General features: G+C 40.5%; 1 protein-coding gene across 1 annotated transcript; it reads right to left on the bottom strand.

Moving 5' to 3' along the window:
- mrpl23 (mitochondrial ribosomal protein L23) lies at nt 1–27,197 on the bottom strand. Its single transcript, XM_088379257.1, has 5 exons — nt 27,052–27,197; nt 26,423–26,545; nt 19,745–19,827; nt 14,463–14,536; nt 1–431 (listed from the first exon to the last, which is right to left on the bottom strand). The coding sequence occupies exons 1-5, from the start codon at nt 27,186–27,188 to the stop codon at nt 267–269; spliced, it is 582 nt and encodes a 193-aa protein (XP_088235383.1). The 5' UTR covers nt 27,189–27,197; the 3' UTR covers nt 1–266.
- Between the last annotated feature and the right edge of the window lie 254 nt (nt 27,198–27,451).

Here is a 27,451-nt window from a genome sequence, read left to right on the forward strand (position 1 = left end):
TTGCAATTCTCATATTTATTATTCACTCTCAATGAGATTTGTGACAAATACAACTTTGGGGTAGAAAAGATGCACAACCACACACACAAACACACACACACACACACTCACACACACACACAAAACAGATGCAGACATATGCACGCTTGTGAGTTTGGTATGCAGAAATAGAAATGGCATCCAAACAGTTGCTGCTTCAGTGTGTTTCAGTCAGTGAAAGAGCCTCCGACCCACCCACACACACAGTTCCCAGTAGGTGAGCGGCCTCAGAGTCCGAACCACTCTGTGACCCCTCCTCTTCTTGGGTCAGGTTTCTGCCTTTGCTTCTCGTCCTCCATGAACTTCTCCTGCATCTCTTCCATGGAACCCTCTGCTGGCGCGCTGGTCTTTTCCGGGAAGATATCAGGGAAAGCAAATGTCTGACCCTGAGCCTGAAAGCCAAGTCAACACAACGAATGATTGAAGAAAAACTGAAAAAGATCTAATCAAACACAATGAAGCTAAAGACGTTTGAAAGATGCAGGCAAAAAGTGTTTTCTTTCGGTTTTACAAAAACTCCTCTCCCCGAACTTTAAATTTCTCCAACTCACTCCTGGATGTAATCTCTCTCCATTTCTTTGGTCTTGATTTATTCAGAAGTAAAGGATGGTATCCATTATTTATTCCATACCAATCTGTGGTCATGGCTAATGCATCACTGGCCCACCAGTCTGTCAGGTTGGTGTGCAGTACAGTACGCACACGCGCGCACACACACGCACACACACACTCAGGTCAGTGGGTGCAACATGCACACATCCAACACCGTCTATCCTTCTTATTCTCTCCAATGGACACCTGGCAGAGCCTTTCAACTGGAGCCAAATTCTTGCAGTCCTGAAATGACTCCACTGCATCCTGCGCCAGATCGTAAGCAGCGATCACTGTTTGGATCGTGCGAAAACCATTAATCATCATAAATCCCACCGCCTGCTCCAAGGTGATCTACAGTTGCAAACACACCAGCAACAGCTTCCCCTTGACAATCCAGTTTAATGATTTCGCTCCAACATCACAAAGTAAACTTCTATATCAAATATTCAGTTTAAATATGTCGAGTATTTAGTTTGGGTTCAGTGAGTAGGCATAAAAGAATGGGCCGACTCTGATGTGAATGTTACATTGTCTGCTTCCAACCCCACGACCCCCACCCCCACCCCAAATACCGACAGAAACAAGCCTTTCATTACCACATAGTTTGGTTTGATTCCCAAGAGGCAGGCTGGAATGGGCTTCCAAACCCTTTTAAGAGGGAGCTTTCACTGGTATCATTATTGTATATCTAGTCGGGCTGCTCAATTAATCAAATTTTAATCAAAACCACAATTTTGGATCCAGACGATCACAAAATTCATATAATCAAAGACAAACGATTATTTGGTGTTTCCATTCTGTGCATGCGCAACTCAACCGTGACACCCCGCTTGGGTAGAGAGTGGAGATCCTCACCATATTTAACAGACAGTGTTGTACCTTAATGCGTTCAATAAACGAAAGCTCCTGAACTCATTCATATTTTGGACGTGTAGCGCATATTTGTTCCGTGGACGTTTTTGTAAACGCGTTCATTTTGGGGCCAATGAATGGTTTTGAACAACAGTATACTTTCGTTCAAGGATGAGAGGTTTTCTCTTCTTAGACTTCAAAATAAAATCTGCTAAACACACTGTAAACAAGGCGAGTGGGGTAATTTGGCATCCCCGGTCATTCGCGCGACAAGCAGCCCCACTCGTCCTTTCTTGTCAAACGGCAACGATAAGGTATCATCCTGTGAGAGCATTCGGGAACTTGGCATTGAACCACAAATTACTCTTAAAGAGATTGTTTCTGTTTCAGTCATTTATTTGGGCTTTGCACTTTTACCTTTGCACCTTTAGGGCCCAAATTCTAAACGTTTTCTGGTACAGTCCCTAAAAAACAAAAAATTTAACTTTAAGGAACATAGTACACAATATTAGGAATACTAATAATATAAACTAGATTCCCGGAATACAGAACTTTCAAATTTGGTTTTGTTCATACATTGTTTTTTTTTTTTTTAATTATCTGTCATCGTCTTCATTTGAAAAAAGACACAATGTTGATTGATTGATGAGTACTTTGACAATTAAAAAAAACAATGTGAATGAACAAAATCATACGACGGATAATATTTATGTCATAGCCGAGACATTTCTGCAGCCAGCCAGTTAAGAAACTTGCTGCATTCTGAAAATATTTATTACATTATGACACGACTTAACCTGTGTCCCCCTCGGCCTCCAAGGGCTCCCAGCGGAAACATTCCGCCCCGAGTGGCAGTCTGCCTCTCGCCTTGTGCATTTGTCGGTGTGAAAGAAAAGGGTGTGTGTGCGCGCGTGAGTGTGTGCATACGTGCACGTGAGTGAGTGAGTGAGTGAGTGAGTGAGTGAGTGAGTGAGTGAGTGAGTGAGTGAGTGAGTGAGTGAGTGAGTGAGTGAGTGAGTGAGTGAGTGAGTGAGTGAGTGAGTGAGTGAGTGAGTGAGTGTCAATCAGTCAGTCAGTGAGTGACAGAGAGACTTAGTGACTGAATTAAAGAAGGCGTAAATTGTGTGACTTTTGGAGTAGAAAGCTTTGAGATTTTGCCTCAATTCAACAGGAAGAAGAGCTTTTTCCTCACTCTGCCATCATCTTCACCATGCTCTCAATTGAATCAAGCCGCTGTCATGGAATGCTGGTACGAGGCCATTACTCCGAGCCATGTAACCATACCCCTCTTTAGCACACGAACAACCCATTACAGCCACAGTTTGCCTCAATTGGAAAGAAGTTACTCAACTTCCAGTGTGTGTTTCTTGCTTTATGGTGGTGGTCTTATTTAAAACTGGTTATGTTGTGTCAGTGAGTTAGAGTCATAGAGCACACAGGCAAAATGCATGAGTACTGTTCAAAACAACTGGTGAATGCACATCAGGCAGAAGTGAAAAAGAGTGGTTCCTATCTCTAATTGGATCATCCAGATTTTAGACCAATTGTGATTGATTTTGAGGTGCAATGGTGATAAGAAACCCTATCAACTGATTCTGAATTACTTTCTTGCACTACCTTTAACTGACTGCAGACATTTTGAAGAGTTAATTTAGGAAAATAAATCAAATTAAGCTTCAAATTGGGCAAGCAAACGCAGAGAAAGATGGGAAGTGAAAAGAAATGGAAAGACACATACAAAGAACAGCTTTGTTCTATATGACCTTTGCTTCTAATTTCCCACAAAATGACCATGAAGAACAAAAATAACTTTTGGAGTCAAACAGTTTGTGTGTATTCAAGTAAAATATTTGTTCCTTTATGCAAAAAAAAAGGAGCAAGAGCGAAGAAAATGCTGTGTTCAGCAGCCTTGAAATGCATGTGAAATCAATACAAGGAAAATGTGAGCAGGGTGAGTCCTCTATTATTCATAGGTTTAGATTTAAGTATGAAATATGGAAGACATAGTTGTTCAGACTCGATGTATTAAAATGTCCTTGATAAAAAGAGGAAGGTGCCCGTACATGTCTCTCTTCCATCTTTTGTTTGAATAGAACTAATCTACGATGAGTGAGAAGGCACGACCATAACATTACCGACATCTTTCTTAATTGAACAAGAACGTTCTCAAATGTTTTTTTTTAAATAACCCCAATTGTTTTTGTTGAAATCTGTCAATTGCAAAACCACTCGAAATCAGGTGGTGACGCAGGCTCATACAATATAAGACAATAAAAGCAAATGCATCAAAAATAGAATACTTTCATAGTCTGGGTCTGAGATCATCCATTCATTTGTGGTGTCTCAAAATTTCTAAGCACTTGTTGAGCTCTATCAGATGTAACTGAAGGGTTCCAGCTTCTTGGGTGACCGCACACGACCGGTTTTCTGAAATAGAGGACCTCTCACAGAGGTCAGAGAGTCTTAAAAATGCTACTAAGAGTGTCACACTGCGACTGACTTCAAATCAATTGTAGAAAAAAGACTCTTGAGAAAATTGCATCCCCAAGCCAGTTCAGTAAATAAATGCAACCAAATGTTGGTGGTCAGGCCTTTAACTATACGCATATCTGAAAGAAGAGGTGTTGATGAACAAAGTGAGAATTCTCCTGAGGCGCCGCGTCTTGTGGCCGTGGTGGCTGTGCGGTGGGATGAATCATACCGGAGTAGACATTTTGACAAGTGATGGAGAGTGCGGGTGTGCGATGTGTTTACGTGCGTGAGTGAGAGCGACAGAAGGTATTCAAAATGTGGTTTGATCCAGTGTTCACCACACGGTAGGAGACTGGCGTAAGAAGGAGACCACAGTGGTGAGGTTGTGGGGATTAGAGCTGGGGGCGACTCCAGTCTCAATGAGCGCATGTGTCTACTTTTGTGCGTGAATATGTGGGTCCATGCCAATGTGTATGAAAGCGGTTCCGCTTGTGTTGACTGAGTGTGCATCATGCCCCTTTTTGGGGAAGTGATGACTGAAAATGAAATGTACACAGAGATACTTTCCTATTTTTGACTACTGGCCAACACTTTGAGAGAATAGTGCCACACAAAAAAAGGACAGCCTAAGGAGGAGCTATCACATATTTGAAAGGTTTCTTTCTTGGGCCTTACTACAGGTAAATAATGTTTGTTTTTTAATTTGTTTTACTTTGTTTTTAGTTCATTTAAGGTCACATTACGCAAGTATTATAAAAGTGAGGCGAGTAAACCAAAATCAGATGGACTCTCGAGTATTTATTGAACGAAATCTTAGCGATGTGTCATCATGCAAGGTTACACATTTTGGCAGGCAAGAAGCTGAGGGAATTAACAAATCCCAAATCTTTACTCATTGTCCTGATTGCACTAGATAAAAGAAATGGACTTTCCGCATGTTGTTGCATTTGGCTTTCCAATTGTGAAACGTTCCGTCTCTGACATCAACAAGCAACACAAAAGGCAACCTGTTCATAAGCGTCAGTTTTCCCTTGGTAGTTATTCCATATTATATTCCGTTTAAGGCTTGTTCTTGGCTAAAAAAAAACAACAAAAGTTCAGCAACTGACCGAATTTACCTCTAATGTCCTCACAAGCACATATAGGTAACTTTGTTAGGATTTCTTAAATGGTTTTACTATGTGTGGATATACATTCGTCAAATAAATACTGAATTAGTTACCGGTAACCGAAGAGCCCGGAAAGTATTCAATCATCCTGATTTTGTAAACCACCACTTCTCTTGACAGCATGTATAATTCTAAATAATTATCATGAATTATAGTATATTATAATTAATATAGTAGAATTGATTAGATATAATTATAATCATATTAATGTGGTAGTCACTTCACTGCTGATATTAAATTTGTTTTCCTGGTCCGTATATACGTATAATGATTATATATTGCTACATGTATCAATTGGTGCTACATGCCATTCAAATTCACAAGCGTGAAGCTGCCAATGTGGAGTGAAAATATTTTGACTGGCAAATACTGCACGTTCAAACGTACTTGTACGGTCGAACGTACTTGTAGCTCAATGCTACAAACGAAGCATCTTTCCCATCATTCCGCAGGGTGTTGACTTGTGCAAGAGTGAGTAAAAAATATTTTAATTACAGATAAGAAATGGCTGAGGAATAGTTTGAGGCAGGACAGAAGATGCAAAAGTTGGATGGATAAGGCCAGAAGATTGTAAAAAGCTTCAGCAGCCAGGACTCTGGGTGGCCTACACATTCACTTTTACTTTCTCAATGACATAGAGAAACACATCCACACTTAGAATCTCTCCACTGTTGCTCCTCTGTCCAGACCTCAGAGCTATGATCCAAAAACCAAGGAGTGAGGGACAGATGTGAAGATAAGGAAATGGTGTTGTGTGCTTGCGTGTGTGCGTGCATGTGTGTGGTGGGGGGTTAAGTTTGTCCACTGCACAAAATCTGATTCAAATTAACTCAGAAGAAAATATTTCCGGTAACCATCATAAGAAAATATGACCACAAAAAAGTAGAAGAGTGAGATGTGGACAGATGAGAAGTCCTGCACGCCTCAATCGTGATAGGAAACCAGCAGGACTGTCAACGATGCAGGACTTTAAATTGAATTGTATTAATCCACTTCACTGGTTTCTTTTATATCAAACAAATTGTTTTAGGTTATTCACCTGACATGTTTCGGCGGTTTCTTCCGCCTTCATCAGAGTCTCTGATGATCAGTGAAGTGATTAAATAAGGAAAAACAAAATGAACTTAGTACATGTATTAATCCACCTTTGTGTCATTTCTTGAATATTTTAGTTTGAATATAAATATTTTGCAAAGTATCTGTTCTATTTGGTGCAGTACTTGAGAGCAAATAAATAAAAACGGTTTGATGTTTATGTTGCTTTACATCACCGTGTCGTAACCTTTGGCATGATAGCCGTACTATGCTCCATGTCTGTGGTAATATTTGACCAAAAGTTCATTCTTAAATAAAATAAAAACACAAATGAAATACAGTAGAACAGGTACTCTGATACTGTACATGTTCGCTAAACAAGTCATTGTCCTTAGAAACCCCAGATCTTTTTTATGCATGCTTCTTGGTACAAAGATCAAGAATCTGACTGGTGCACTCACAAGGTGCAAGAAGGAGACACTGTACAGTGTGCCCAAGTGAGACATAAATATGCATGAGTGAATACTTCTGCCTGGTAACAAAATGTGTGTGTGTGTGAGTGTGTGCATGTCTGTGTGTGTGTGTGCGCATATATGAATGGAAGCACGTGTGCATTTTCATGTCCGGGCATGTCTGCTCCTACTGGAGACATCGGACCTTGGTAACAGAGTTCTCAGGAAAAAGATCATCACCATCTAAATACACACCCAACCACCCACAAAGATGCTGACATCCATCTGGTGTTGAAGTAGACACTTGTCTGATAACAACAACTAGGAACAACACAAGCAAATATTCCCATGTTAGATGCGATGAACAACAAGCGGTGAATCAGATTGTCTTGAATCGCCCACTTTTATACCTCACACCTAAACGTTGTGAGCCCCCAAGACGCACGCGTACACACACTTTAACAGCTGTTCACTGTCATTATCCCTTCCATCTATGTCACCCCAACCCCCACAATGTACCCCATTTCTTCCCCAACTAGTCATGTAAACAACAGCCCCACCCTCTCCATTTCAATCACCTCCGCCTCGCACCCCAAAACACACGTACACACACACACAAGCACATGCAACGTAAACATCCAGCCAATGCCCCTGCCCCCTCTTTGACTCTAAGGAATGCATGGCCAGCTGGTGGAGAAAATAAAAAACGAAGACGCATAGCAAAACAGGAAATGCATCAGCAGGGGCCTATCAGAGGGCTTTATCAGACCAGTGGCAGCCCAACTGACAACCTGGGTGGCGCCGCAAGCTGATTGGCTGATCAAAGTGGCAGCTGGGTCAGGAGGTCAGGGGTAATCAAGAGAGGTTAGGTGGGTGCATGTTTCCATGGATACCTAATTAAGACAAAAATGGACAAAATATGGTAGCAAATAAGGAAGATGCCAGAAGATGATGCTGGATGAGAGACCAACTAAGGATCACTTGGAGAAAACAAAAGGAGGATTAAGAGATTTGATTGGATTAAGACACAAATAAAAACCCTGACAACAGAGTGACACTGCAATAACTGAACTGTAAAGGAGCGAGGGGACAATGTAAATCTTTTTGTCCTTTATCGAGGAAATAATCAAGACTAATTCTGCTGGTATTTAACTGTTTGGACATTTTTTGGTTTGTATGGTAAAAATAAATCAAAAATGTTTGCCAAAATGAAAAGAACAAAAAAAATTGACAATCCTATTCCATTTGCTATGACAATAAATAACAGCAATGACACAACATACGTGTCACAAATTCGTTTATAAAATGTAAATGCATTCATTAAAGTATTGATCCATTCCTTCCTCACAAAGATACACAGTGCTAGAATAATGACCAAAATTTGATTAACAAGAAGTTCACAGTTAGATTTTAATTTTGTATAAATATATAAGAGTGACACATTTCCATAATGATAAAAACATGACTGAGAAGACCAACGAATGCCAAATTTGCTGTTTTTTTAGTACAGGCAGTCCTCATGAGCACAATGTGTTTTGAGGGGCTCTTTGTAAGTCCAGACACGTTACATTCTATACAATTAAATTTATTTTAATTTTCAAAAAATAATATTATACAAAATAAAAAGTAATCATTCATTCATGTTCTGAGCTGCTTATCCTTACGAAGGTCACATAAAACATAAATCATATACAGTATATACTGTTTACACATATACTGTCATACATTAATACATTAAATTTAAAAAAAAAAGTCAAGTTTACGTGCAAGGAAATGTGTACATTTATCCAAGGTGTACTGTACATCTGAGGTGCTTACGGAGACAAGTGCAAAAATGTGCGTGGGAGGTCGTTCAAGTAGGCAAGAGAGATGGAGAGAGGGACAGAGCAAAATGAGAAGTTCATATGGAGCGGTGCTGCTCGGTGGGGTTGTGGCAGAAAGAGGAACTACAGTACCATATCGGATGATGTGGCACGAACGTTAAAATAAAAACTTGCAAACCCAATATGCCATTTTTTTTATATTTATGGACATTAGTCAACCTTTGTTCCTATCTCCAAATGTTCATAAGTTAAACGTAAGTTGAGGACGACCTATTGTATTTTCTTTCAGTTCATGTGATTCAATTGTTCTTAAAACTGTTGAATGTTATAGGTGTCCCCCAACTTCCAGTTTGTTTTAAAATGTTCTAACAAAAAAGGAATTCTGAAAATAAATGAAAAAGAATAAGGCTATTTCAACCCACCAATAATCAGGATCATCTTGGAAACCATTGAAATACAACCTAAAAAATTTCAATGAAAAGAAATCTAGTGAAAAAAATTCAACTAAAATATTTCAATTTGATACGCTATAAGCATTAATGATGTGCAACAAAGTGTACATGAACATTTAAAAAAAAAAATGCATTTTGAAATTATTACTTACTCAAACACAGGGCAACGAGGACAAAGTGCCACAAGTTAAACATGTTAATTGATGTGATAAGCAAGGGTGAGGCAGGCCAGGGAAGGAAGCAGAGCGACAGCCAGGCAGACAGACAGGGCTGTGTAAGGAAAGCCTGTGTTTGCGTGACTAGGTGAAAAGGAAGACGAGGGAGGGAATGAGAGGGGGAGCCACAGCAATCCAAATAGTCGAAAATAATAAAATTCCTTACAGATAAGCAACATTTCCCCGTCGAGCTGGCTGCTCCACAGAGCCACAGCTTCACTCAGACCAGAGATCAACAACAGAAAGCATCGGGGCTGGACACCCACATCCTTCTCACCACCTTCCCAGGCAGTAGCCTTAGATTATATGTCCAAACCTTTCCATTGTCTACTCTTACTCATAAACAATTGAAGGGCACTGTATTCTTGAGGGAATGGTTTACAAAGCTACCAAGAACAGTCGACATCCATGCAACGGTTAAGAAAAGCAAAGAGATCCACTCTTCTGAATGGAAAACCCCTCGTCTTGTTTTTGAAGGGGGCCAGTTAGGGGTTCAAAAGTATGTGCGTTCGTGTCATTTAGAGAATAAAATGAGCTACCTTCGTTCAAAGTAAAAGAACTTTCAGTTCAGAGGGAAGATTCTATTGTCAATAATATTTTGGAGTTGGACAGTTATTGAATGGATGTTTCCAATTATTGGATGTTTCCAGTTGAAAAACATCAACACTAGTCACACAAATAAAATGTAGTCCAATTCAAAGTGGGGGGAAAAGGGCATCTTTGCTGTCCCCACCAAACCAAAAAGCTGCACAATATAATTACTTATACTTTCCTTTTTTGGGTTTTAATGGAGATACAATCCCCCACCAAGATGTTTATGAAAGTTAATACATTTATAAGGCAGCAGACCATGAAATCAGCAATGATTGTTCTTTTCAGATTTGCCAATGAATCTGTCTCATCTCCCAACTCTACTCCCCACACGAAACACGAAGGATCTACTTTGAGGCTGCAAAAAGGCAATAAAGCGGAAAGCACGGAAGAATGGTTTGGGAAGAATAAAGCAAAACGTTGCCATCTACTGTCAGTCAAATAGAGAGACATAAGCCACGTTCCCTCTTTAACAAGACAGTTTCACTTACCCATTTGTCTGTTGTCTCTCATTCAAACCGGGACATGATAGAAAGACACAGGGAATAAATATTTAAATTCCACAACTGCAGGTCCTTTTTTGTGGTCCTAGATTGTCAAGTAAGAATCTTTGTTTGACTCGTAAAATATTCTGACTGGAGCTTTTTTTCGTGTTTAATTTTGGTAAAAAAAAAATACAATGAATTAAGTGGTTAAATTAAGGAAATGAAATACAATGATTTTTTTGTGCTAAGTTTTTTGGAGAATTGTCAACACGTATGAGTGAGGCGGTTCGGTGATACACAAACCAAAAAAGGCATTGAACCACTGACTTGCATGACGATGTGTCAATGTGGATAAAAATCAGCTGCCCACTTGATGACAATGTAGGACCACATTGTGACAACACATTTGACCATCTGTGTGCCTACTCTCCCTTCTGCTGCGCAGTTTCTGAATCTTTACTCTGACTAATGCCACAAGGTGGACATGCAGTATCTGTGCTGATTGTATGAGTGATAAAGGTAAGATTTACGAGGAAGATTCCAGCGAGCACAGAGAACTGGTCAGGCACACATCTCGGTTTATCTCTGCTTGCTTTCATTGGGTGCAAAACAACTGTCAAGCAAACATGAACTGGTGTGAATTTCTATGTCACATGGCTGCAAGCTTCCCACAGGTGCCTGGATGTGCCATGCACCGCCCAACACAGAGAACACCAACTGTGGTTCCTCCCCTCTTGAATTCTTCTGAACACAACATGAGAAAAATGTTTGAGAGTTGTTTCCATACACAAATTTCATCACCAATTTTGGGAAGCATGTTGAAGGTATCAGCTAATCTTGGATATTTTCCTTAGGAGGAGGAAGCAAGAATGTTTGAAATGGTTAAAATGTTCAAGAAAGGGACTACGCAACAAAACAGTGCAACTTTAGGATTTTCTTATAACTAGTGCTTGAATTCCCAAGATTACCCTTCAGTAACATACCTCCACCTAGGTTTATACTAACCCTGACTGTGGGTTGTGCCTATGCAGATGAGACTTTTTATACCCATTGAACAGTATATGACCTCATCCTCTATGGGGAACCTGATCATTGGCATTTAGTAGCTGTATCATTCAGAAATGCACAGACCCATCTAACATCTCATTCATATATTCCCAGCGTCACTCTACCGGGGCTTTCAACATGCACCCTCATCACTCAGCTAGCTCACTTAAGTGCTGCAGCTAGCAAGCAGGAAGGTGTACTTGCTTACTGTTGCAACTCCAAAAGCGTAAGAGAGAGACATTGTTCGCAGCTCAGTTGAATCAGGGCTTTAAAGTTCATCAAGTGAAGTGGGTGGCTTTTGGGGAAAAAGAAATAAAAAAAAATCATGCTCATCATGACTACTTTTCCAGGGTAGGAAATTCAAAACATTTTAAAAATGGAATATAAATTCAAATTTGACAGCATTCTTTAATGAAAACAACCTCTATATGAATAGTATGATTCTTTCTTTCAGTGGTGAGTTGAGAAATGTCTGGCCAGCACCAAGAATGTATGACCACATTCTTGTTGGATTATATTGTGTTGGATTATATCGTCTACATCCAAAAGCCAATGGGGTCCTTTATCATGGTACTTTCATTTATCTTGTATTTATTTGATTAAAGTGCAGCACATTCTTATGTTTGAGGTTGAATTTATGTAACCCAAATGTGGCAGACTATCCTCTTGAAGTCATCTAATGAATCAACACCTAATACGTATGAGGGATTTGAAAAATAAACGCAGTCCTGACAATGACTCACATCTTGATTATAAAACATGATATCTTCAAAAGAGCCCTAAAAAAACATAACAAAACAAAAGCTATTGGTCACAAGTGCAGCGTTGGATTTTCCCCGAGTAAGGCTCTTGCAGAATCAATTTGATGAAGTGCAGCCAGACCTAAAAACAATCTGATCAAGATTGCTCCTTGCTCAATTGCTGTTTTTGCCCATCCCAGCACTAGCACCTCCACCCTACAACACGCAAACAGCCTCTGATCATTTTGCCCTGTCTCTGGACCTCCACGATCTGGCATGACTCCATCATGACCTTATGCAACTCCAATAGCCACTGCACGCATGTGCACATGCACACACACAGAGGGGGGTCTTTACTCAATAGTTGGGTCGCCCCCTTAGACTGAGGAAAATATCCGTCACGGAACCCCGCTAACAGGAGGCCTCCTTTCAACCACAAACCAAAAGTAAGGAATGAGAGAGAGAGAGAGAGAGAGAGAGAGAGAGAGAGAGAGAGAGAGAGAGAGAGAGAGAGAGAGAGAGAGAGAGAGAGAGAGAGAGAGAGAGAGAAAATGCATTACAGCTGCAATACTGGCTGATAGAGCGAAGGATGAGGGTAGAATGGGGGGCCTCGGTGTGAGCATCGACCTACAGAACACTCTCCCACACATGTGGAGTCAATTAGGAACAAACTTGTTTTGTACCAACCGCTGCAAAAGAGTTGCGTGTGTGTGTGTGTGTGTGTGTGGGAGAGAGAGAGAGAGAGAGAGAAAGAGAGAGAGAGAGAAAGAGAGAGAGAGAGAGAGAGAGAGAGAGAGAGAGAGAGAGAGAGAGAGAGAGAGAGAGAGAGAGAGAGAGAGTGTTACTTAGCATGATTTTATAAAAACAGGCCAAAGAAATAGGCTCTATATATCTTTGATATCAAGCAACCTTAAGAACAAAAGAGGCTGCAATTTGACATTTATGGATGCTGTTCACCATCAAGTGAGCATGATTGCAATTATAAAGTAATTGGGGCTTGGAAGGCAAACACTTATCCTCTAGGCCACAGGGGTCGGCAACCCGCGGCTCCTGAGCCGCATGTGGTTCTTTGATCCTTCTGCTGTGGCTCTTTGTGACTTTGGAAAAGAAATTTGCGGTTAAATTGTTTGCTTGTTTTTCAAATGTCCTTCTTGATGTGACAATATTGGTGATTTTACAACATTAATACCAAACATTTGTAGTTATTTATCCATCCATCCGTTATTCGTACCGCTTGTCCCCACGGGGGTTCCAGGCGTGCTGGAGCCTATCCCAAGCGTCATTGGGCAGTAGGCAGGGGACACCCTGAACTGGTTGGCAGCCAATCGCAGGGCACACAGAGACGAACAACCATCCGTACTCGCACTCACACCTACGGGAAATTTTGAGTGCTCAATCGGCCTATCAAGCATGTTTTTGGGATGTGGGAGGAAACCAGGGGTGCGTTTGAAAATATGCTCCGAACGCACAGTGGTTCACTCTGACTGCTAGAAAAATCAATGCGTTGCTCAAATTTGCCATTCTGAAATCCTGTGGCCATCAAAAACGGAGTGCCGGTTAGTCCTTCGGCTAACCGATTACTGGCCACGGTCGATTTTGCAAGTGCTATACATTCTTAGTCATTCTAATTGTTGTATACCAATGCTGGAAATCTTCAACAATCAGAGGAAAAAAAGTTCAGTGGAAATTGCCAACACAGGGCGAGACGACCTGGCTAGGTGCCTGGATGTGGAAAAGAGAGTGTTGCACATCTAGAATGTAGTGATGAGCTTTGTTGGACTGTGAACAATCTTTAGTTGGAGTCCTTAAGGTGGTGATACGTATATTTCTAAAACGACTGCTGGCCAACTGTGCCCTTAAATTAAAATTTAAACAAATCTCGGCTAATCCAGCCGCTACAGTGACTGCATTTCAGTGCCAACAAATGCCATTGGAATATACAGATTCCCCCTGGCCCCACACACATTTTATTTTCAAAAGAGTGAGTGAGTGAGTGAGTGAGTGAGTGAGTGAGTGAGTGAGTGAGTGAGTGAGTGAGTGAGTGAGTGAGTGAGTGAGTGAGTGAGTGAGTGAGTGAGTGAGTGAGTGAGTGAGTGAGTGAGTGAGTGAGTGAGTGAGTGAGTGAGTGAGTGAGTGAGTGAGTGAGTGAGTGAGTGAGTGAGTGAGTGAGTGAGTGAGTGAGTGAGTGAGTGAGTGAGTGCATTGTAATTAACTGGAAGGAATAACTTTATTAATTACTACTGGATGGCGATGGGCATTTAAGTCACATAAAAACATAAATTTCTATAAGAAAATTACTGCATGTCTTTGCAATATGCATAATGCATGGGTGAATATCGCAATATTGATATTCTTTCGAGATATTGTGCAGCCCTAACAAACAACGTATATACAGTGCAAAAGGGAATTCAGCGTTGAAAGGACTCCACCACCCACCGTCAACAAGCTAATGTTCTCCACACAACACACAAACTGGGAAGAAGGGGTTATTCTTACCAGCTGAACATACGCCACTTTATAGTCAGGCTGCTTCACCCTCTGATTAAGGTGATTCCTCTTCTTGTTGGAACCTGACAAATAAAGAACAGCCAATATTGCGTCAATGTGTAATCATCACAGAATGTAAATATGAATCGTGAGACTCGTACATTACATGACATTAAAAAATCTCTTTAATATATTGGGCCAATTGAAGCCACAAGTTTAAAATACATTTAAAGATATTAGTTGTCTTTAAATGTACTGTATTTTAATATTCTGGTTAAATGCAGAAAACAAGATTTTTATTAGTTGGAATAACAAATCCTGATTATTTGCTCTTCCTTACATACATGCTACAGAAAACACCATTTAAGTCCCCATTAAAATTTTGATATTTACGAACAAATACTTCATAACTAATGCAAAGCCCATATCCCACAGAGGGGCAAAGGTATGCCAGTGTTTGGAAAAGGCGTCAAGGATTGTGTTCTTGTCAGGGTTCGTTCAAGGTTGCAAACATTCGTCAAAAGTTCTCCATATATTTGAATGACATGATAACTATAGAATACTGTCGTGAATGTTTTGTTTATAGATGGGACAAAACTGATTGACAAATAAAACGCAATATAATTTTGATAACATTTCTTGTGCAGAGCTCAAAAGTGAAATAGTTATCCTTGGTCTCGAATAGAATACAAATCTTCTATCAGCCAATCACAACTTTACAGGCCAAGCACACTTCCAGGCAAACTCTTGTCCGAGAAATTTCTTGTAACAGCGGAACACATGGCGACAACCAGTAACAAGATACAGCCAAAGCGGACCACTGTGTGTCTAAGTATAAACCAATCAAAATAAATGAAAAAAATATGTATATATATGTAGTAATTGATATTGTGAATGGTAAATTCAGCTACTATGCCCAAAAGTTAGTCTTACAAATTTTGACACTCCATACAGCCATTATTATCAAGTTATTTTCCAGTTTCACTGGAATGACAAGTCAATGTGTTGATTCATTCTCTGGTCAAACAAAGGTCTGCATAGTTTGCGTCTAGGTAGAAAAACAAGAGACTCATCTTGTCGACTAAGAAATGCTGGTTACCACTTGCCCAGCTGGAGACGATAATGACATCATGTTCTTGTCAGATCTCACCAAGTGAAGGGAGGACAGGGGACTTGGGGAGTGAAAGTGATGCGTGTGTGTGGCAAGGCGGGGAGCAGAGTTGTCAGATGAGCAGTCTTGCATCATATACATAAATCAAATGCCATTTCTTTCATAAATTAGTACAGTAAGTAGAAGAGAAAAGAAGTTTAAGAGAAACTTATGCACTAATACCGTATTAGCCCGAATATAAGACGACCCTGATTATAAGACAACCCCCTCTTTTTCAAGACTCAAGTTTGGAAAAATACTTTTTGAACACCAAATTTAATTTTTATACAGAAAATAAATACAGTACATCTGAAACAAATGATTATAACAATATATTCGAGAGAAAAAGCATGTTATTTTGCCTCATTCAAATCATGCAAAAACTGTCTATCACATCTTAATATCTGAACATTTAAATATGTAAACTAAAGTGCAATCACATTTGTAAATGAATGGCTTCTGGTTTTTCCATTTTCTGTTATCTGTTCCCTTATTTTCTTCTCTTTTCTTTCTTACCGCTATTTTTTATTTTTCTTCTTCGTGCTACCGCTATTTTTATTTTTCTTCTTCGTGACAGGGGTTTGCTTTGGCCTGGGGAGTTAAGTTCAGCATTCGCTTTAAAGATATCTGGTGCCATCTCGCGTTGTGAATGGGTATAATGTCTAGACCCCGAATGTAAGACGACCCCCACTTTTTCAGTCTTATTTCAATTCAAAAAACACCATCTTATATTCGGGCCAATACGGTATGTATGACAGGCCAATGGGCAGATCATCAAAATGCTTATATCTTTTTGACAACTTGCTGTTGGTCAGGTCAAAAGGCGGTCGATGTCCATGAAGTTGCCGTGGGTGCAGATACTGTATATATTATAACGTGAAAAAAACGAACCTTCCACTGTGGTCATTTGAGTGTGTGTTTGTCTGGTAGCTAATAGTAATCACGAGAATGGCGACCCACTGCTCAGGGAAAGCCGTAAGCAAAGTTGTAAAACGCTAATACCCACCCTCCCCAAGCCAAGTGGAGGTCCCTGTGTGAGTGGAAGAGAGAGGTAAGATGTGTGTGGCTCTATGCGTGTTTGCGGTCACGTTGCTGAGAAAATCCACAGGGAAATATGACTACCTCTGTTAAGACACTGACCCCTGCCTCCATAAACAATAAAATAACTACCAAGCGGATCCCAAAACACACAAGCATGTTGGAAAAACATTTCAGCTTCAGGTAATCCTTTCCGAACGTATACTAAAACACAGGCAACGCTTTCATAGAACACTAGCAAACGCAACCACTCCCACTTTCTCCCACTTAGAGATTGTGGTTTGGCAGCCAGATATCACATTACAAATCCCAGACCAGTAGGGTATCCATGGAAACCCCTTCCAAAATACCCCTGCTACCCATGGAGGGAAGAAAGGGTCGTTTGCGCCCCTCACTCTTTTTTTGCTTCTTCCTGTCTTTATGCTGCCAATGGAGTGGAACTCTCAACATAGACAGGGATACCTTCTCTGACGCACTACAGGATCACAGAGGCCCCGAAAGACCCCTTTCTTCTCCAGCCACCTCTGCCAGTCCTCCTGTTTCCACCTCGGGGCTCCCTTTTTGCCAAGCTTTAATTACACCACCCTAATAAACAGTGTTGATGAGTCTTTCACAATGTAGGCTAGGGAGAACAAGGATAATATTCCCTGTTTCTATAGTTACAAGCTGGATCGACACATTTTTGAATAGTACCACAACTATACAATTATATTGTTACTCATTTTTTACTTACACATTCAGATGTTGTTCTGTCTTTTGTATTACCATACCAAATTCGGACGATGGAATTTTCAAAAGGGTGTCACATGGCTCACTACATGGGTTTCTAGAATCCAGCAAATGTATTATTACGATTATTATTATTATTATTAATAGGCAACTGGCAACATAGCCAACTCGATCATAATATGGAGGTTGTGGGTTTGAGTCCCAGCTCTGGCCCTCCTGTGTGGAGTTTGCTTGTTCTCCCTGTGCGCTCATGGGTTTTCTCCAGGTACTCCGGTTTTCTCCTACATTCCAAACGGTCGGCTAATTGATTTCTAATGCCACACTTGTGTGCCCTGGTAGGGAACTACTGCCCTAAAGCCCACTAAACGGCAAACAATTGCGAGTTTTTTAAGGCAGCGAATGTTGCATTCACATCTGACTTTGTCAGGGTTCGTTTAAGGTCGTAAACATTTTGGGGATTTTTTTTTTTTTTTAATTACAAGGAAATTTTAAACATGTTTGTGTTCAAAGTATGTTAAAAATTCCCTTGCGATATAAAAATACAGATGGACGTCTGCCAAACATCTGGCGACAGTTTGGTAAACATTTGCGAACTTGAATGGACTCTGACGAGAACGCAACATTTGCTGCCTTCGAAGACACAGGAGATTGTTCGCTGCTCAGTGGGGTAGGGGATTGTGTAATCTACAAAACTGTAGCACAAACCAAAAAGTACTATGAATGTTTCCTGTGACTTGTATTCAATATTAAATGACACTTTCCATTCTCCCAATCAACTTTAATGTACAAATATACTGTAGAGTACAGACGTACAAACACAATATAAGCCTGATTGAAATGTGTATGATGCTAATCCATCTGTGTTCAATTCAATACAGAACATGACTTAAAAGGCTGGCAAAGTATATCATAGTAAAAATCAATCCATGGGGTTAAAGGGACTGCCTGGAAGGACTCAGAGACAGTATTGTGGCAAGGCACAGAACTGGGCAAGTTTACAAATAATTTTCCGCTGTACTTACTCATGTTCCTAAGAATACAGTGGCCTCTATAATTATTAAATGACAGAACGTTGGAACAACCAAGACGATTCCTAGAAGTGGCCGCCCGGCCAAACTGAGCAATCGAGGTAGAAGAGCCTTTGTAAGTAGGGTGACCAAAAAACTCTACCTGATCCCCAGAAATGATCAGAAAAGATGGTCATAACTACCAAAAGGACAAACACACAATCTTGGTAAGGTTAGTCAGTCCCTCCCAGAACATAGCTTAGATCAGTGGTCCAGACTCTGGCCTGGGACGAATATCTAAATTAAGGCAGCTAGAAATGGCCCAAAAGCAGTGCATCTTCAGTTCTAGACTGAAATACTTTAATTACAGCAGCAGAAATGCGATGATAAGGCAGTAAGTATACTGGAGCCTCAGACGAACACCCAAGGTTCTTGGTCACATCAATCACCAAGGCCCTTCTGTCTTAACTTTGACTGGGTTGTCAGATCTATGCCGAATTCCGGTTGTTTACGCAGCTACATTGCCAGTGGAGGAACGTCAGCAGGCAAATGACTAACAATGGAGCGTAGGAAAAACATCAACATTTTGTCCAAGTGACTTTACATAATGAAATATAAGCACAAAATGGACAGGATATTACCGCTCGATCAATCATGCTTTTTCAACTTTGGCGATGGCAGTAATGGCAATGCTCCGGTTGGATTGGCCGTCCACAGATCTGCACAATTCTCTTTGAGTTTCCCTCATTATATAGCTGAGTGCTTGCGACACAAAGGCAGCTAATCCATTTACGATGCCTTGGTTCTTGTTTGGTTAAGTGCTCGTCACTTCTTTTGTCCTCTCTTACTGCTGCACGCTGGTTGTCTATCATTGTCAAAGTATGCCATTCACGTTTGATCAAAGTACTAGCGACTTGTTTTTAAAACTGCCAATGCAGCTTTATTTACATCGATGCACTGCATTGTGGGGTATGAGATGTCAACGTCCATAGTTCTATCCACGTTATATTTCAGTTTTCTCAAACATTCTATAATTCTGGGTCATCAACAAGTGAAAAATATCACAGATACAAGTGTCTGAGTTGAGTATTCTGCACGTTAGACAGAAAGTCACATAGGATCGAAGCGAGCAGAATCGAAATTTAGGTGCATTCGTTTTGTACAACGTGAATGCAGTCATGCAAGAGGGCACAAGCCAGTGTCTTCCCTGTGCCGGTCCCAAGCCCGGGTAAATACGTCAGGAAGGGCATCCGGCGTAAGAATTTGCCAAAATTTCTCATGCGAACCATCTGGATGGTTCACTGTGGCGACCCCTGATGGGAAAAGCCTAAAGGAAAAGAAGAAGTACAAAGTGAAATGACACTCACCAAACTGTATCCTGGTGCGGACTTCTCCCACTGGAACATTGTATACCTTCTCCAGGTAATTTCTGACATCATACTTTGTCATTCTGCCCACACGTCAGCCCGGGAGAGGGGAGGGAAAAACCCACAGGTAGGTTCCAGAAGGGAGAAGAAAACATGAGTTATATAAGGCAATTTTAGTTGGGGTTTATATTGTTTCTATACAGAAATCATTGCGACTCAGTCACTTACATTTCCTTAATATCTAGTACTGAAGAGAAGGTGCTTCATCAAACATGCTACAATTCAGATTTGATCCCTTTGTGGTATAAAAAGCCAGAAGATTAGAAATGTGAGAGTCAGTCTTCACCCAATTAGCTCTCTGTGTGTATTGATCGCCCGTAGTGAAATCCTATACAGGAAGCAGACCTGGCCCCAGTCAATCCGCTGGACCATTGAAGCTCCCGCTAGCCCACTGGGCAGCATTTGAAACGTACTGCTTTGACCAGAGGAAGTAAGGCTTTTAACTGCTAATCAATTTAGCGAATTTGATTAGCTTGGTAGAGAGCACTTCCCAAATGCGTCTGACAAAGTGCTTTATAGTGACGCTGTGGTCTAACATAAGTACATCGGATATGGTGTCTTCTATCACATTACACGCTTCTTTGATTGAGTGGGATAATGTGTATGCCTGAATTTCTCAAGGATACAACACAATGTCTGACAATGTTGGAAAAATATTAGGTGAGGCAAAGAAAAAAAAATTGATTCTGTGAACACAAGGACTCCTTTAAACTCAGGATGAGGTCATGTGTGTTTCTTGCTGGACAAGGAATGGCCTTTTTCGCTATAATGGCATATTGTACATACTGGCAAAGCTGACTAATTTTTATGAAAAGCTGGTTACACTCCTCCATATTTGTGAATAACTAAGACAAAGTAGGATTTGTGGGTCGAGAATTGAAATGCCATATTGCACGTGCAGTGTGTCAGCAAAGTCCCAGGACTGGCGTTACAAAAAAAAAACCCCCACTGATCTCAAACTACAACAATTGAGTTACCGCCTTCGAATGTTCTGAACTGTCGACAGCCACTGAACTTTTATCCGCAAGCTATTCTTTGCATATTCTTTGATTCTTAAGTTGAGTACATCTTCTGTGAGAGGTCGTCAAGGAATAAGCAGAGTGAATGATGACGAGAGACCAGTCATGGATCTTTGGTATGACCAGGGGGACCAAATATCAGAACTGACTGGATTTGGGGGTATCATGTCGACAAAGAGATTCTGTGGCATTCGGTTCTTTCTTTCTTTCTTTCTTTCAGTGCATGAGGTGAGAGTTGTAGCAACTCATTGCTGCTTCAACGTAACATGTCTGCTCACGATGTTATGAGCATCCAACAGTTCCTAGCTGAGAAACACATTCTAGTGGAGCAACCTTTCGACTCACCCAACCTGGCTCCATGTGGTTTGTTTTTTTTTCCCAAAATTGAGAGTGATCAAGGGAACCCGTTTTGAAGAGGCGGAGGAAAACAAAATGCTCGTGGCCCATGCCAATGGAGCCTAGGAGGGCTCCAGAATTCTTCCAGGGGTGAAGTTATGGCTCAAAAAGAGCGTGGAGACTTTAGGGGGGAAACTTACATTTTGTAGTTTGGATTCAAAATCTGTTTTGTGACACCAGTCCTAGAATGTATCTGACCTGCATCTTAACTATAAAACAGCCATGCACAAACATGCACACACATACACACACACACACACACACACACACACAGACAAACACACCCTTTTCATATCACATTTGAGAAATTACTACGTGTTTTATACTGTGGGGAAAAAACGCTTGTGTTAATCACATTTGAGAAATTACTACGTGTTTCATACTGTGGGGAAAAAAACGCTTGTGTTGTTTTTAAATCGAATATCAATAAGTCCACGAATAGACAGCTCATTGATTAAATACACACTAAAACTCGATAAACATGTATTTGTTTTGTCCCATGTGACATTTTTTGACAGTGTTTGGGGCATTATAGTAGATTATTTTTGTTTGCTCCATTATTCTGCCAAACATACAGATTAACCTGCATTCAGATGACAGACAATCCCAGATGAAATTTATCCACTGCTTGACCTTTCAAGCTTCTGGGTGTTTCTAAAAGGTGGCCTTACTCACACGAAGCCAAGAAGATTAAGAGTATCAGTTTCAAGTAGTTTAGGGCGGTACAATTACACCTGTCCTTTGAAAGCACAAGGTAGGTGAAAGGGCATAGCCCAAAAACTACAAAACAAGACAGAGGCATATGTGGTGGCATTTGATGACAAGAGCAGTTAATATAGCAATAGCCTGCAAAACCAAATTGAGGAACAGTGGGCAATTACTTTTCCAAATGGGCCAGATGAGAAACTGGAACGGTTAAGAACCATGCCAATTTGCTAATCTTTGCCGAGATCCATATTAATAGTCGTGTTGACACGTCTGCTTTACAGTTCAGAGGTGGTAAACTCAAATATACATATCTGGGTGAAATCCAACTACTGTCCATCATCACAATCATCATTCAAGTGGATAACGTCACAGGAGATTAGTGTTAAGAATGAAACAGGAGAGTTGTTTCCTGCACAAATGAAAGGCCAAATAAAGCCGCCACATTGTCATTCTGCCCTCTTGTCACGTTTGGGTGGAGTTAAAACACTCGTTACCTTAGCACTCCCATTTACTAGACAATATGTATCCAGAAATTGCTCAACACTAAGTATCAAGATGATAATAGCAGACTGTCTAGTGAGACAGTCACTGAGAAACCTGAGACTCGACAAGTGAAAGGACAGCTGAGAAATTGAGAATATAAGAGCAGCGTGTGAAGGATTACAGTACGTTTATTGTTTAGGGTTTGCTCTGACAAAATAACAAAAATAGATCAAAGAGGGGACAGTGGAAGTCACAATAGAGCGATGGTCTGTATCTTGGCAAATTTGAAGCAAGCCAAGCTGCCAGGATTTACTCAGTATACAACACAGTATATACGTAATCTCTAAGGCAGGGGTGTCAAACTCGTCTTTTTCGCGGGCCGCATTGTAGTCACAGCTTCTTTCGGAGGGCCATTATGACTGTCAACCCAAATAAATGTATGAGCACCTCATATTATATACAGTAAAAGCTACAAAACAAACTGACAAATAACTCATTTTCAAATCAGATGAGTAGAAACTGGCCAAATATCTAAAAGAAAAGATATTATTAAAAGTGAAGACAATTTGCAATTCTAGTAATGACACGAATTTGATGCACAATTTGTCTTCGCGGGCCACATAAAATGACGTGCCGGGCCGTATCTGGCCCCCGGGCCTTGAGTTTGACACCTGTGCTCTAAGGGCTTTATAATACTTGGCGCAAAGTCAGCCAACACAATGCAAAGACAACTAGTGTACCTGCGGTAATAATTTCATGAGTAAGCCAAGTCTGAAAACATTGTACGGTATGCATGTCGAGTCAGTAGTCATTTCTTTGTTAATTCATTAATTAACCTGCTCAGTTGATCCCATGGCATGCATAAAGGTTAATTACACGCAAAGGGTTTCCATTTTCACTCATGCATTTGTAAAGTGGAACATGCAAACATAGAGCGATCACAACCGGGATAGCAGAATCGTTTGATCTAATGGGTACCGTACTGTATAGCTGCCAGACAATGGTGGCTGCTGTGAGGAAGGCTCAGTTTTCTCAAGTCAGATTACAGTGAGAAACCACAGCATGGTCTGGTTTCATAGTTATTTGTCAGCATAGTTGCATGAAATGTGATTGAGAAGTAGACTGAGCATTCTGTTCAGCGTTGTTGTCCTGTGTTGTTTGTATGTCTTTACTCATGCCAGGTGAAAGAAATAAGTTGGGAATAAGGGCTAGTGGGAGGAAACCTAGAAATTTGATAATGTTCCTTCAAGAGCAAAGGGAAAATACTGACAGCACAAAGGTAAAAGAACAATCCAAAGACAAAGAAATACGTCTCTTTGGTAGGACAGTCCAGGTGTCTGGCACAGAAAGTACCCACATCAGAGTTATGGTTTTCCTCGTGGGGCCGTGAATGAGTTAAATAGAAATGAATGGGTGGATATTATCACATACACACAACAGAAAAGTTCAACAATTTACTAATTTATTTTAAAATTGGGATTATAACCAAAATTGCTGCAATATCTCACTGTTATTAAAAAGAAAGACTATTTAGAGTTTAATATCTTAACAAGAAACATTGAGTTGACACACATTATTTTGCTTTTGCGGGCCACATAATATGATGTGGCGGACCGGATCTGGCCCCCGGGCCTTAAATTTGCAATTTACGATTTAGATAGAGATATCTTAATAAGGGTGCCAATGATTATGGAGAGTGCTGTAGGGAGGACAGCGTAGCGAGAGTAGTTCAGACGTTTCTTTTTTCTCAAGCAGGCCCTTTGGGGAAACATCCTTATAAGTTAAAGTTTGCTGTGAACGTGTGAAAGCGGCTTTTGAAACAAAGGCCACATTGTGTTAAATGCCTGAGAACGCCAACATTACCACTTCTCATTAACAGCTGTTCCGCATTAAAACTTATCAGCACAAACATTGCCTACGCAAAATAGGCCTAGGGCAACAGCCATAATAACGCATGAATAAGTTGGAGTTGATATTTGATGTGTGGATCTGTCCATCTACGCCTTTTGTGGACATCAATGAGCCATCGACTTGTTTACTCATTCAGGGATGCTGGCCAACTTCCTGTTGTATGGATTTTGAAAGTTTTTCAAGAAGCCAGTTCCATCATAAAACTTTGAATTTCTTGTAATGCCAATGAACAGGAGAACGTTAAAATTGTATTTTAAGCAGTCTCACAAAGATAACATTACGTTAAGCACTGTATTAAAATACAAAACACAAAAACACGCATGATGCGCTTTGTTTGACTTTAAATGCATCTTTTCGGTCAAATTACGGTCACATTTTAAAATTGTACACCAGTGGCGTTTGACTTCAGAGTTCACTGTAGCAGCATGCATGTACGTTTATGCAAGCACTGCATGTTTACACACAAAGCTGCCTCCCATACGTTGACAAGTGGGTCACGTAAGTCATAAGGTCCATCTGATTTAAAGTGAGCCAAGTAGTGTATTGTGTATTTCACCTTTTATCCTCCTATGATAGCATTTTGCTAAACCTCTCTAAAAATCCTAGTTATTTACAATATGAGCATGAACAAACAGAATTGTACCACCAGGTATATACACGTACACACACACGCACACAAACAATTACATAAGCATTCTTGGAAATCGGCAGACAAGAGACAAGAGTCACATTAGTAGGAGCCTGAGCACCTGGATGAACAGATTACAGTGAAAAACCCACCAGAGACCCACCGTCTTAATCTTTTATTTTTCTCCCCAGCGCAGGCTTTGGGCCTCTCAGTTCTGCTAACCTCAATGACCTCGGCTCACAGAGGCAATCGGAATCTATTCGACAGCAACAATTTTGTGTTGTCGTTCATGACATAGTGATACTGTAATAAGTTGGTTTGCAAAATCTACCGCACTCGCAAGACGTGGAATTGATGATTAAATTCATAAACATGTGGAAAACCAAAAGAGGACGGAATATCTTGATGAGATGCCTTAATGACGCAGATTGAACAAATTGGATAAACATCAGGAAGCTCTTGTAGTGCCCTGAGTAGCACCACACAGTAAACTAAAACTTAGAATCATGTTCATGAGTGTCATCAACGGCTCCTAAAATAAGATTTAAAAATGAAATTGGTAACCGTTATTATGAGGGGATTCATTTAAATTAGCATTACATGTATGTTACACATTTAGGATTATAACCTACACAATAAATGAAAAGTACAATGGGTATTTGGAAGGCAGAGTTGTTTTTTCAAAATGGACCATTCATTTGGGAAATAAATTGGTCAACATCTGTATGACCTATTCTAAAAGACGTTTTAGGCAGTAACTTTTTTGTTCCCTTTACACTGTTGATGTTAACATTGGCACCTAAAGGTGACGAAAGCGTGACATCTGGCATAGAGTTGTCCAGTCAAATAAATACCTTTGACTTAATCTTCCACTATACTGCCTGTGACAGCTATTCATAAATCATCATTGCAACACAGCTCAATAAAGGGGATAAAAAGGCGCTGAAAGCCTTCTGGACAGCGAAGTGACGCTTATGACTTCTGTTATTAAGGTTGTCCCCCCACCTTGTGGCCATGATGCAAAGTGCAGATGATCTTAAACCATTTCATTACATAAACGTTCAGATTTACACCAAATACATCCCAAAACAAAAATGAATTCCAACATTTGGGGTTAGAGGTTTCTTCCTTGGATTGTACGTTTCCATTGGCTGGTTAATGAAAAGCATGGTCATGAACATACTTGTCCCTTTCCACAATGTATGTTGTGAAGTGATCCAAATAAAATTGAACTGAAAAAAATCAATACATTCATCCTTTAATTGTGTGCGTGCAAAGTTTGCGCGTTTGCAGCTGACTGGTTAAATTCAGATAAAAGCATACAATTCCAAAATAGACTTATTGGGTGTCTTTGCTATATGCATAGCAAATAGTCTTTTTCTTTTTTCATATTATGCAGCCCAAATACATATAAATATGTAGCCTGTTCTAATGCCAATTGGATCTCTGCAAGAAGCGCGCTGTGTGACTTACTCCATTGGGATGCGGAATTGGACTGTATCAGGAGGCTGCTCTTTTCCAGGCCTCACCAGCTTCAAGAACCAGTTCGGTCTGAAGAGTCTCAGCTGGGGGTTACCCAGCTGGTAGAAAGGATATCTGCAAAGAGAACATCTTATCGTATCTTATCATTGTAATATTGGTCTTGGGAACGTGGGGTGCTATTTCGCCCGACTCGAGATTATTTATGTATGAATTATTTATTCGTCTGACGTTGAACGGGGCATCTAGCCTTGGATTTATTTATCACGCATGCGGGACTGTTTACAAAGATAGTGGGAGTCTGATTTTCTAACCAAATTTACAGCAGATGGGTGTCATTGTGACCTACAGCACAGCCGCTGCTGCTTGTTTTTAGCATACCAGGCTACCACAAGTGACAGTTGTGTTGCAAAACGCTGTTATTGTTCAGTCTTCAGCATGCATCTACCGCTTTGTGTTAAACAAAGATAAACAAAACACGACATGAGCACGGTGGCTGGGTCAAGTCGGACGGGAATCGTGCATATCCTAAGCTTTAGAGGAGACCATGGAGACCATGGCTGGATCGTATGACTGTGATCGCGCTTATTCTAAGAGAAATAGCATAGAATGCAATAACTTACAGGAGTCTCGTTACTGGCATCCTTGGTGTGGTTTGTTGCGTTACATAGGATTGACAAGTAGTTGTTCGGTAGGCTCTCCAAGGTTGTATCAGCTCCGGACATGTGGGTGAACTTCCGGGGACAAACGCACTTCGCATGCGCAGTATTCTACGCTGGCGCATTGATGGGAATGCCAAATTATTTTGGTCACTTTATGTAGTGATGTGATGCAGGCTGTTCTGACAAATTTCAAGTTGGATTTTTTGTGAAAGTCCCATGTTTTTGTAGGTTTGCAATGCAATATTGTATTTTTCATTAAAATTGTTGAAACCATAGACTAAATTACTTGATCACTCGGTGAGTTCATGTACGCCTTAAGAGACAGCAGCAGAGGGAGCCATTGTCCCACTTCTTTAAGAGA

The sequence above is a fragment of the Syngnathus floridae genome, chromosome 6, assembly GCF_059516105.1.
Source record: "Syngnathus floridae isolate MCC-2025c chromosome 6, RoL_Sflo_1.0, whole genome shotgun sequence".
Lineage (NCBI taxonomy): Eukaryota > Metazoa > Chordata > Actinopteri > Syngnathiformes > Syngnathidae > Syngnathus > Syngnathus floridae.

Excerpts from the sequence above, each read along its gene's own strand:
- mrpl23 (XM_088379257.1), bottom strand. The coding sequence starts at position 27,188 with ATGCGAAGTGCGTTTGTCCCCGGAAGTTCACCCACATGTCCGGAGCTG. Across the intron at positions 19,828-26,422 it reads CAATTCCGCATCCCAATGGA|AATGACAAAGTATGATGTCA; the intron begins GTAAGTCACACA and ends ACGTGTGGGCAG. Across the intron at positions 14,537-19,744 it reads CCGCACCAGGATACAGTTTG|GTTCCAACAAGAAGAGGAAT; the intron begins GTGAGTGTCATT and ends TTTATTTGTCAG.